The sequence below is a fragment of the Euleptes europaea genome, chromosome 18 (assembly GCF_029931775.1).
Source record: "Euleptes europaea isolate rEulEur1 chromosome 18, rEulEur1.hap1, whole genome shotgun sequence".
NCBI lineage: Eukaryota > Metazoa > Chordata > Lepidosauria > Squamata > Sphaerodactylidae > Euleptes > Euleptes europaea.
In genome coordinates, this window is record NC_079329.1 from 23,619,946 (window position 1) to 23,632,732 (window position 12,787).

The 12,787-nt window shown below is 46.2% G+C and overlaps 1 protein-coding gene across 1 annotated transcript in view; it reads left to right on the forward strand.

Annotated features, from left to right (window-relative positions):
- The window catches only part of SAMD14 (sterile alpha motif domain containing 14), a 28,471-nt gene extending 23,781 nt beyond the window's left edge, over positions 1 to 4,690 (forward strand). Inside the window, exons 8-9 of the mRNA XM_056864762.1 lie at positions 2,609 to 2,764; positions 4,478 to 4,690. Of these exons, the coding sequence (XP_056720740.1) occupies positions 2,609 to 2,764; positions 4,478 to 4,633 (312 nt within the window). The 3' untranslated portion in view covers positions 4,634 to 4,690. The remainder of the gene's footprint in view (positions 1 to 2,608; positions 2,765 to 4,477) is intronic.
- Positions 4,691 to 12,787: the final 8,097 nt, after the last annotated feature.

Here is a 12,787-nt window from a genome sequence, read left to right on the forward strand (position 1 = left end):
ATATTTGGATGCCACCTTTTCACAAAACAGGCCCCCAAGGAGGCACACATGAAAACATTTGTACATTAAAACAGCATTTTAAATACCATGCAACGTAATTCGATTAAAACAAATAAGCACACATAACACCAAAACCAGGGAGAAGGCCAGTAAGAGTTATCGGGGTACTACTAGGAGAGCGCCCTGACCTGGATGGCCCAGGCTAGCCTGATCTCATCAGATCTTAGAAGCTAAGCAGGGTCAGCCCTGATTAGTATTTGGATGGGAGACCACCAAGGAAGACCAGGGTTGCTGTGCAGAGGAAGGCACTGGCAAACCACCTCTGTTAGTCTCTTGCCATGACACTCACCCCCCAAAAAAAAGGGGTCGCCATAAGTCGGCTGTGACTCAAAGGCACTTTACACACACACTAGGAGAGCATTTACTTTAGCTTGATGTTCGGCTATGCCCGCTGCAGCATTAGAAGGGACATTCAAAAAGACTACCTTCTCACAAAGGCTCTGTCCCTGCAACAGCGGTGAACCAGAAACATTGATCATGCCCTTCTTAGGTGCTGTTAGTCTAAGGGAGGAAAGGGAGAAATTCTTGGCCCTCTTTTAAGAGACAGCACTGGTTATCCTGAATTTGTTAGAGTTAACATCCTTCTTAAGGATGATTTTTTCTCAGGTTACAAAGTTAGTGGCCAGGTTTTGTAGAACAGTATTTAATTATAGGAAATCTAAATAGAAACTGAAATCTGTAGAGCGGATTGATTGTTTAATTTTACATCACTGACCAGTTTTTAAAGAGAGTAATATTTTGTATAGTGTTTTAACCAAAAAGGATTGGGTTATACTATCGGTTTGGGTAAGGCAATGTACTTGCAAACATTTTATGTTTGGTCTAAGGACCGTAAAATTGAATAAAATTGAAATTGAGTTATTGGGGTATGCCACACAAGACAGAAAAAGTCTTTGCCTGCTGGCTTTTCTGACCCTTTTATTTTCTTAAAATCCAACTTGATTAAGGGTATTCACAAAAAGGAAACCAGTCGCTGATTTAAGAGTAGCAATTCTCTTGCAAAGGGATTTCAAAGGGAGATTAGAAAGAGAGACTGCTGAATTACAACTAATAATGAAGCTCAAGACAATTTACTCTCCTGGGTAGAATAGGGACCTGGGATCCCTGTCTCGTCACCAATGCTGATTTCTCCATGCTTACTACCCCTCTGCATATCTCACCTAATCCAATCATGCCTGCTAATGTCATTTACTTGCTTTTGACATTTACACGCTATTGCCACTGGGTGTCCTAATTCACTCTTCTCTACTTGAGGATAGATGGATCTACATTCTAGCTGGATCTGAAGAAGTGAGCTGTGACTCACTAAAGCTCATACCCTGCCCGAAATATTGTTAGCCTTTAAGGTGCTACTGGGCTCTTGCTCTTTCCTTGCTTCCGTATGGCTTTCAGCTAGTGCGAAGAACGGAATTACTCCACTGTGAGTTTTGGATCTTCCTCCCCCCACCCCCAATAGACCTACAGGTCTCTCTTCAATGTGCAAGGCACTCTTTGGGGGTGCCAAAACTCACTTGGCCAGTTACTTGCTTAGCCTAGTAATGATTCTCAAGGCCTCATTGAAGCCTGAGCTGTCGCCAGCAACATGAAAACGTCCCTCACACTGTGCATCCGGAAGTGACATCAGTGCACTGCCAGGGGACACTCTGGCATTTGGGCAAAACGCTGTGGTTTAATCATAGAGTTTTGCCCAAATGCCAGAGTGTCCCCAGCATCCCCTGGTATCACTTTAGAGCACATGGCGAGTGACATCGGAGTGTTGGGATGCTGATGATGATGTCCCCCCCCATTCACCATCCTTTCACCCCACTCAGGTCAGCTGAGTGGTGCCAGGGAAGCACCCACTGATGGTGGGGGATCCCGATCCCAGCAACTGCTCTGGTGCCTCATCTGTTATCTCCATACACATTTTGGTTTTTTAATAATTTTATTAAAAAAGGGTACAGAACGGGGGGGGGAAGGGAAGGGGGGAAATAAAATAAAAGATACATCATCCTCCGAGCTTCTCAGACACATTTCAGTAAAGCCACCAAGTTTTCTTCTCCCTCCAGCCACACTCCACGGTGTCACCTAGATTCTTCCAAACCAAAGACCCCAGGATCTGTGCCTTGCCTGACAACTGAGGCTGTTACCTCACTAGGTATTCCCAACGATGTATTAAGAGTTTGAAAATGTTATAAAAAATACTCTTCGCACTTTCTATGTATTCCCAGCGATGTATTAAGAGTTTGAAACTGTTATAAAAAATGCTGTTCACACTTTGTTTGGGCCCTTTAGCTGTGAAGACGTCTTCCAACCATTTTTTAGCCGTGGCATCCAAAAACCCTTTTGAAGCGATGTTTTTTATAAAATTTCCAAACTCTTGATACATTGCTGGGAATACCTAGTGCTGTAACAGCCTGAGTTCCCACCCCCATTTTAATCCTGAGCGTTTTGTGGCGCCGACACGTCAGTCGCAGCATTACCGTAGGAACCCGATTGCTTTTCGAATTGGCCCAGCGGTCGGAGGCCCGTTTGACTCTTGTCTCCCTGTCCGTAATCCACTCTTTAGTTCTTGGACGAACCTCTGAGCGCAGCTTCGACGTGGAGCAGTCAGCAGGTGGGCCAGTGGCTGGAGAGCTTGAGCCTGGAGCAGTACATGGCGGAGTTCGCCGCACAAGATGTGGACGGTCAGCAGTTGCTACACCTTGATGGAGCCAAGCTGAAGGTAACCGAGGACAGGGGTGGCGTTTCCACTAGGGATGCCAACCTCCAGGTACTGGAATTCATAGCACGAGAAAAATACAACCTAACAATAAGGCAACAGAATCACTAGTATAGTGCTTTTAGGAAAATGTATTGAGGAATAACCTCACAGGAACAACTGCAGTTGTAAAGCAATACAGACAAGAAGTCCATTGTAAGCAAAATACAAAACCGCAAAAAGTGTTATCAAAGTCAAGACGCAACATAGAGCGTTCACAAGGTAAAAGTCCGTATACGAAGATTAATACAATGAAGCAACAGAGAATAGACATGCGCAATGGGCTTCCGGTAAAAATCCCATTTCATGGAGAATTTTTTCAAGCATTCAGTCCTTCCATATGCCTGAGAATTCATTAATGGATTAGAGGAGTGTACCTTCATTGTATATACTGACAGCTGGAAAAGACATCCATGAAACGGGATTTTTACCGGAAGCCCATTGTGCACGTCTATTCTCCATTGCTTCATTGTATTAATCTTTGTATACGGACTTTTACCTTGTGAACACTCTATGTTGCGTCTTGACTTTGATAACGCTTTTTGCAGTATTGTATTTTGCTTACAACGGACTTCTTGTCTGTATTGCTTTACAACTGCGGTTGTTCCTGTGAGGTTATTCCTCAATACATTTTCCTAAAAGCACTATACTAGTGATTCTATTGTCTTATTGTTAGGTTATTCACAGTGGGTAGCCGTGTTAGTCTGTCTGCAGTAGTAGAAAAGAGCAAGAGTCCAGTAGCACCTTAAAGACTAACAAAAATATTTTCTGGCAGGGTATGAGCTTTCGTGAGCCACAGCTCACTTCTTCAGATACAGCTAGAACTGTATCTGAAGAAGTGAGCTGTGGCTCACGAAAGCTCATACCCTGCCAGAAAATATTTTTGTTAGTCTTTAAGGTGCTACTGGACTCTTGCTCTTTTCTATTATTGTTAGGTTGTATTTTTCTCGTGCTATTTTTTTTTAATTCCATACTCCTGCTTAGCACTTGTGGCCCCTTCTTTGACAACCTCCAGGTACTGGCTGAAACCTGACGCCACAGCCAACCGCAAAGATCTTATCCAAATAATATGACCTTAGCAAGAAGTTTTAAAAGGTTACCATTTATCAATCTGAACGAACAACAGGTGATTCAAATATATAGTGACTGACTTATAACAATGAAGCATGCAGTCGTCCACAGAAATATCACAATGTCTACAACTTGAGGTAAGTGTAACAAAAAATGTAATGATTGGTAGTCTACAAATCATTACATTTTTTGTTATATATTTGAATTACCTGTTGTTCATTCAAATTGATAAATGGTAACCTTTTAAAACTTCTTGTTAATGTCATATCATTTGGATAAGATCTTTGCAGTTGGCTGCTGTGTCAGGTTTCAGCAATCAGTTGTACACAGTGGTGCTTATTTCCTACAACCTCCAGGTACTGGCTGGAGATCTCCTGCTATTACAACTCAGCTCCAGCCGATAAAGATCAGTTCCCCCGGATAAAATGGCCGCTTTGGCCATTGGACTCTATGGCATTGAATTCCCTCCCCAAACCCTGCCCTCCTCAGGCTCCGCCCCAAAAACCTCCCGCCGGTGGCAAAGAGGGACCTGGCAACCCTAAGGCTTGCATCCCCATGAAGTGTGACAATCCTGATTCTACCGCCACGTTCCTCTCACCTCCCCAGGCTCTTGGAGTCGGCAATTCTCACGACCGGTCTCTTCTGAAGCGGAAGCTGAAAGAGCTGAACGCGGCAGTGGAGAAAGAGAGGAAAGCTCAGGAAAAAGTGGAGAAGCAGAAGGAGAAACAAAAGAAGAAGGAGCAGGAACAGAAGAAGAGTTAGGCCAGCGGGAAAGGGGATGACTGTTTCCCACTGCACGTGGCTTACACCCCTACTCCCTTCGCCCCCCGGAGCATCTCGGGGCGGGCTGGACCATCTGCAACCAGGAAAGGGGGAACGAGAAGCAGGCAGGGCCCTGCTGAAGGTTACAGGTTTGGGTGGGATACACAGGGAGGCTGAACTTGCTCCGGGACCAGGCACGCTGGAAAGATGGCGGCAGAACCGCTGATGAACCCCCGAGGAAGGAGAGGGGCGGCGCCTCTGCAATCGGCACCCCTTGCAGTGCCTGGGCGGTCCAACCACACTTTCAGCGGGCCAGCAAACCACCCTGCCTGCTGTGCCGGGGGGGGCAGGGTGGTAAGGGGGCGGCACCGGCCCCGCGACTACCTTCAGACAACACCTCCTGACTTTCCTGTTGATGCAGCCCCCCCGCACATGATGCTGTTCGTTCCGGAGGGCTAGGTTGTGTTCACGCTCTGTGCCAATTCGGTGTCCCCACGCACCGTCCTGTTCCTTCGAGCCACTGGGGTACCACGGCTGTCTCACAGACACAAACCGCAGACACGCACATGCACACAGACACGCATAACGCATCCCTTCCCCCCCCCCATCTCCCGAAATGCAGCAGGCTGAGAAGAGTGCATGGTGGTACCCGGTACCTCTCCATCTCCTCTCCGAACGGATTCTGCTTCAGGTCTGATCGGGTCTGTCCCCCTCGACATCTCCCTGTCTGGAAGTCTTCACTGGGGGAGGGTGAATTGGGGGTGTGTGTGAAAGCCCCAGAAGTCTGGTGATACAAGAGGAGACGCCACCATGGAAGAAAAGCTTTAAATGGTTTCCAAAGTGCATGTTTCGCATTGTGGCGGGTATGGTGGGCTCTGACAGAATTTAAGGAGGAGGGTTCGCAATGTACTTTCTATTTGCCTCATTCTGATGGATTAAAAGAATGCCAAAAAAAAAAAAACACCCTTTTTTTTGGTCAGGACTGTCTGTTATAAGACCGGGGGCTGAGGCAGCACAGTGTTAAAAAGGTAAAGGTCCCCTGTGCAAGCAGCGGGGTCATTCCTGACCCATGGGGTGACGTCACATCCCAACGTTTCCTAGGCAGACTTTGTTTATGGGGTGGTTTGCCAGTGCCTTCCCCAGTCATCTTCCCTTTATACCCAGCAAGCTGGATACTCATTTTACCGACCTCGGAAGGATGGACGGCTGAGTCAACCTTGAGCCGGCTACCTGAAACCGACTTCCGTCGGGATCGAACTCAGGTTGTGAGCAGAGCTTGGATTGCAGTACTGCAGCTTACCAGCACAGTGTTAGGCTACGGCATTTTGAGGGAAATAAAAAAGAGACATACCATGAAACATTTTACCTCACAAATTGGGAAAGGCATTAAATACAGAAACAAGATCTTTATTATACAAAATCTCTCTCTATATATATATACATGAAATCTCTCTATCCAATGTACAATCTAAGGTAATGTCGAACATCCACATCTTTATCATGCTTAACCAGGTTTGGAGAACCGGGTTTGACTCCCCAATCCTCCACATGAGCGGCGGAGGCTAATCTGGTGAACTGGATTGGTCTCCCCACTCCTCCACATGAAGCCAGGTGGGTAACCTTGGGCCAGTCACAGCTCTCTCAGAGCTCTCTCAGCCTCACCTACCTCAGGGTGTCTGTTGTGGGGAGGGGAAGGGACAGAGATTGTAAGTTGGTTTGAGTTTCCCTTAAGTGGTAGAGAAAGTCGGCAGATATAAACCAACTCTCCTTCTCTTTCTTCTTTCTTCTTCTAATATCTGATGGCGCAGAGTGGTAAGCTGCAGTACCGCAGTCCAAGCTCTGCTCACGACCTGAGTTCGATCCCGACTGAAGTTGGTTTCAGGAAGCTGGCTCAAGGTTGACTCAGCCTTCCGTCCTTCCGAGGTGGGTCAAATTGAGTACCCAGCTTGCTGGGGGTAAAAGGAAGATGACTGGGGAAGGCAAACCACCCCGTAAACAAAGTCTGCCTAGTAAACGTCGGGATGTGATGTCACCCCATGGGTCAGGAATGACCCGGTGCTTGCACAGGGGACTACCTTTACCTTTTTAATATCTAATGTAGGCCTGCCCTCAAGAAGCTTACTTGTCACCACCTCATGTTCAGGGTGAATGGGGGACAAGGAAGCCTGGGCCACTTGTGGAAATATTGGGTTGGATCCAACCAGCTTTTCTGCTGGTGAAAAAGGAAGGAGCGGGGTCCTGCTACCCCACCAAAAAAGGCTATGCTTGGGATCATGAGGCCTGCATGAGCAAAAACCATGTGGGGTTGGGGGGGAGGCTGCAGTAAAGAAGTGGGGGAGATTGAGCTGGCTGGATCCAACCCGTAATGCTTAGGAGGGGAGCTGTTTTAGCTATCTACAAGCAGCAGCATTGCAGATTGTAGATCTGAAGTCAACAGCAGAGGGCAGAGTTTGCACAGGGATGGAGTCCCACCCGCTGCTGTTCTGTCAACTTTGGAATGCTTGAAAATTGTCCTGAGCAATAGAGAACCCCTCAACGTCACCTTAACGTAAATTACAGTGGAAACTGAGAAGATGCTTAACTCACACCTGTGACGTGTAAGGGAAGATCGGCATCTCTGAAAACCTGTCCACCATTACTGGTATTGTCATGGAAGAATCCCTTCCAAAGAGCCTCAGGATGGCCAACGCAGTTTGAATGTATTAGACAGAGCAAGCAGGGGACTATGAGAAGAAGAGTTGGTTTTTATACCCTGCTTTTCTCTACCTTTAAGGAGCCTCAAAGCAGCTTATGATCTCCTTCCCTTCCCCTCTCCAGAACAGGCACCTTGTGAGGTAGGTGGGGCTGAGAGAGTGCGGAGAGAACTGTGACCGGCCCAAGGTCACCTAGCAGGCTTCATGTGGAGTGGGGAAACGAACCTGGTTCACCAGATTAGAGTCCGCCGCTCGTGTGGAGGAGTTGGGGGATCAAACCCGGTTCTCCAGATTAGAGGCCACCGCTCCTAACCTCTACACCACGCTGGCTCACTTTCAGCAGACCTGAACTCCTTGTGAGCCCTTTCTATTTGACATGAGTGCCATCCACTTGCTTAAAAATTAAAAAAATACTCCTCTTGGCCCCAACAAGGATTCAAAAACTCATTTACAAAGAATGGCTACCATGGCAAGCAAGGACTGCTTCATTAATCACTTTGAGTCATGTCCCGAGCGTTCGTTGAATCAGACCCAAGAATAATTTCAGCAAACATTTTTTGAGTCCCCTGGGATCTTGATTGGTCTTCTCTGCCGCCGTGGGCACTGGAAACGGAGCTGCAGCCCGCAGAATAAAAGCATGCAATCCTGCCTGGTTTATTTTTAGAGCTGGAAATGTCAGATCGCCCTGCAATTTACATGTAATATTTAATATGCAATTAAAAATGGCTGTCGCCTGTCTAAGAGGGATGCCCACGACGCGCTCGTTGCTGAAGGAGCTCAATCACGGCAAACGCTTGAAGGAGAAGGGAGCGGGCTGAAACCAGAAACGTGGGACATCCCAAATGAGAAAGACCCTGTCAACTTCTGGGATTCTGCCCATCTGGACTGGTGCATATTGAACCCACCGTGTCTGCTGTAGAAAATGAATTGGCAGGAGATTCCCATGCCATGGGATAGATGAGCTGTTGTTGTTTTTCCTGGTCCAGCCAATGAATGATTACAGTAGTGCAATGTCATACAGAATCATAGAATCGTAGAGTTGGAAGGGACCACTATGGTCATCTAGTCTAACCCCCTGCACAATGCAGGAAATTCACAACTACCTCCCCCCCACACCCCCAGTGACCCCTACTCCATGCCCAGAAGATGGCCAAGGTACCCTCCCTCTCATGAACTGCCTAAGGTCATAGAATCAGCATTGCTGACAGATGGCCATCTTACCTCTTCTTAAAAACCTCCAGGGAAGGAGCACTTACCACCTCCCGAGGAAGCCTGTTCCACTGAGGAATTGCTCTAACAGTTAGAAAATTCTTCCTAATGTCTAGACGGAATGTCAAACACAACCGCTCCCTTCTCCTCTACAAAAGCAAGGGCGAGCTAGTCCAATATTTTACAGGGAAAGGTCACCGCAAGGAGAAACACAACCACATGAACCTCTTCCACTCATCAGCCAGATAGCATTTCACTTCATTTCCATATATACAACCCAAGGGCTTTAGAGTCACCTTGAAACGCCCATTGGCTTGCCTGAGGGGAAGAAACAGAAGCCAAATGTGTGTGTATGGGGGGGGGGGAGGCTCTGATCGAAGCAAGGGCACCAAGCACAGATGATTCAGACATACTTTTAGCATTGTCGGGCCTAAGAGGGGAGAAAACACAGCCCTTTCTTCAGGGTACCCTGTCTTAGATGTCTGCCTCGCGGAGTACATTTCAGTCTCAGAAAGAGGATAGGAAGAGCCTTCCAAGAGCCTTCCCAGAGCCTTGAAAACACAGCATCAAAACTTGTGCGTGAGTTAAGGAAGTGTGTCAAGAATGGGCACTTCACTACAACCCTGATGCAGGATAAGAAACAGAAGCAAGGGGGGAAATGCCCACGGCATGAGAAAGCTCTTAACCCAAGATCACATCACAGGACCATAGAATAATAGAGTGGGAAGGGGTCTTATAGGCCATCTAGTCCAACCCCCTGCTTAATGCAGGATCAGCCTTGAGCATCCCTGACAAGTGCTTGTCCAGCCTCTGCTTAAAGACTGCAAGTGAGGGGGAGCTCACCACCTCCCTAGGGAGCTGTGCAAGCACCGGGTCATTCCTGACCCATGGGGTGACGTCACATCCCAATGTTTACTAGGCAGACTTTGTTCACGGGATGGTTTGCCAGTGCCATCCCCGGTTGTCTACACTTTACCCCCAGCAAGCTGGGTCCTCATTTTACCGACCTCGGAAGGATGGAAGTATCAAATAAACTGCTTCTAACCCTGTTCTATTCCTTGGCTCCACCATCAACCAAAAGGGAGACTGCAGCCAAGAAATCAGAAGGAGATTGAGACTAGGAAGGGCAGCCATGAAGGAGCTAGAAAAGTTTTTGAAGTGTAAGGATGTGTCACTGGCCACCAAGACTAGATTAATTCATGCCATTGTATTCCCTATTACTATGTATGGGTGTGAAAGCTGGACTGTGAAGAAAGCTGATAGGAAGAAAATAGATTCCTTTGAAATGTGGTGTTGGAGGAGAGTGTTACGGATACCATGGACTGCCAAAAAAACAAATCAGTGGGTTATAGATCAAATCAAGCCTGAACTGACCCTAGAAGCTAAAATGACTAAACTGAGGCTGTCGTATTTTGGTCACGCCATGAGACGACAAGAGTCACTGGAAAAGACAGTCATGCTAGGAAAAGTGGAGGGCAGCCGGAAAAGAGGAAGACCCAACAAGAGATGGATTGACTCAATAAAGGAAGCCACAGCCCTCAATTCGCAAGATCTGAGCAAGGCTGTCAAAGATAGGACATATTGGACGACTTTCATTCATAGGGTCGCCATGAGTAGGAAGCGACTTGACGGCACTTAACACACACACAATTCTGTTCACGCCATGTTGCCTTTCCATGTCTAATATTCTCTGCTTTACCAGAGCCTTAGCCTAAAATATTGTTCCCGCACCTCAGGTAAAATGATGTTATTTGAAATGCTTTGGGGGCAATCAGAAATCAAGCGCCAGAATAAAGAAGTATTCTTGAGCTTCACTGCCTGATTAAGCTGTTTCCAAGCTAAGACTGTCGCCTCCTTCCTTTTACGATGGAGGAGCGATTTATAATGTTGTTTTTGTCTTTTCAATTCCACCTGTGACATCTCATCTGGATTACACCTATATCTCGCATAACTAACATGGAGGGCTCTCTTTAGTTTTGTACATTCATTGTCATACCATGATTTAGAGTATTCCTGTTTGGTTTTATAATTCATGTTTGAACTATTTAAAATCCTAAGTATTCCCCCTATTATTTGGTCATAATAATGTAAAGAGATGTCTATAATCTCTGTAGCTAAAGTTTTCATAATCCTATCCACTCTATCATTCCATTTTATTAAAAAAAATTCCTTTTCCCCTCCTATGATGATATATGCATTGGGATGAGTCTTTATTAGATGCCCTATATATGATTCCAATTCTGTCCAAGCTATTTCAATCTGAGGTTTCGTTTTAACTGGAGGGAGATAATCATTGATAATTAAACAGGAAGTTTTTGATAATGTACCACCGCCATTGCTAAATGTCTATAGGGGAATAACGCAACTATTTTAACAGTTAATGTTGTAGAAATTAAAATTCCCAACCCCCCTTTTGCCCTCTTATGTGTGGAGGCTTGTACTTCAACACCAAAAGTTTTATAACCATTCACTAAGGGGTCTGGCACCAGGTTTCTTGTATCAATAATATATCAAATTTAGACAAAAAATACAATTGGTAATCATCCCTCAGTCTATTCCATGATAATCTGAATAAGAAAAAAAGGACAGGATGCCAAGCATATGATAAACTCACCAAAACTGTATTATTTACACTATATAAACACAGTTATTGCATATAATACACATATGGTAAAGAGTGAAAACTCAGCAAAATATAGGATAGTTCTCAAATGTACAGTCCATATATAGGCCATGAAAGAATCTTCCAAAGAAAAGTGTAACTTGGATGTTCAAAACAACGATGGTTAATTCTAATTCAAGACGACCTCTGTATACAATGGTAAATATCCACACACCACAAGTCCACTGCGCAGACGGTGATCTAGAAACAATTGCTGTTTCATGGAGCCTTCCTCAGTATGCTGAGTAAACTTTGCAATACAAATACAGAATCACTATCTAGCACAAAAAAAGGCACCAATGTGCCTTTTTAAAAAAAATCAAAATGTGTGCAGAGAAAGGATTATTTCCCAAAATAAACATCTTTTCAAACCAAATCCAGGATAATAACATTCCACGATCATAAAGATCATAAAGATAGGCCTTGAGAATAATTTTCATAACTCCTTATTGTTGGCTTTGATAGTCAATCAGCAGTTATCAACTCGGAGTGTCCCAATGATTCCTGAAAAATGCACCCGTTGCTAGAAGTGGGTCTGTTCTTGATGATGAGTCCATCAAATGTTTCCATTCCATCATTTGTTAAGTGGCTAGTAAGGCATCCTTCATTATTTATATGATGTTCCTTAGAAACGGAACAGGAACAAAAGCACCATCATCAGCAGAACCACGAGAATTTTTTCCCCTCTGTGATTTGAAAATAATGATTCCTTGTTAATCTTTAATAACGTATTTCTTAGGTCCTCCAGTTATAGATATTTGTTCCACATCTGTAAGTGTTGGGAAGAATATAAAAGATCCACCTCTAATGAATTTTCAAGCTGGAGACATTCATCATTGGGATGTGACACTATAGCGGGATCAGGCCAAAAGGTTAAGGCTTCCCCCATCGCTCCCGGCCCTGCACGGCTGGGAGCTTGTGTGTTGTATATTCGTGTGTAGGTGTGTGTGTGTGTGGGGGAGCTGGAAAGGGTTCCCCCCCAATCGCTCCCGGCCAGACGCGGCCGGGACCATGCGTTTGTGTAGGAGTGTGTATGTGTGTGGGAGCTGGGAAGGCTTCTCTCCCCCCCCCCCATCGCTCCCGTCCAGGCACGGCCAGGACCATGCATTTCTGTATGAGTGTGTATTTGTGGGGGGGGGGGAGCTGGAAGGCTTCCCCCCACATCTCTTCCAGACAGGCGTTGCCGGGACCATGTGTTTGTGTAGGAGTGTATATGTGCGGGGGGTGTGTGCTGGGAAGGCAGGGGGGAGCTGGGAAGGCTCCCCCCCATCGCTCCCAGCCATGCGCGGCCGGGAGCATGCGTTTGTGTATGAGTGTGTATGTGCAGGGGGGGGAGCTGGGAAGGCTCCCCCCTCATCGCTCCCGGCCAGGTGTGGCCAGGAGCATGCGTTTGTGTATGTGCAGGGAGCCGGGAGCGTTCATTTGTTTATGAGTGTGTATGTATCTGTGGGGGAGCTGGGAAGGCTTCCCCCCAAAAAAACCACATTTAGGAGCTTGTGCAGCTTTCTATAGGAGCAGCTGTTGAAGTTCCTCTCCAGAAAAGGTCTGGAAACAGGAAGCACAAGTCACATGACAGATGCTCCCTATTTC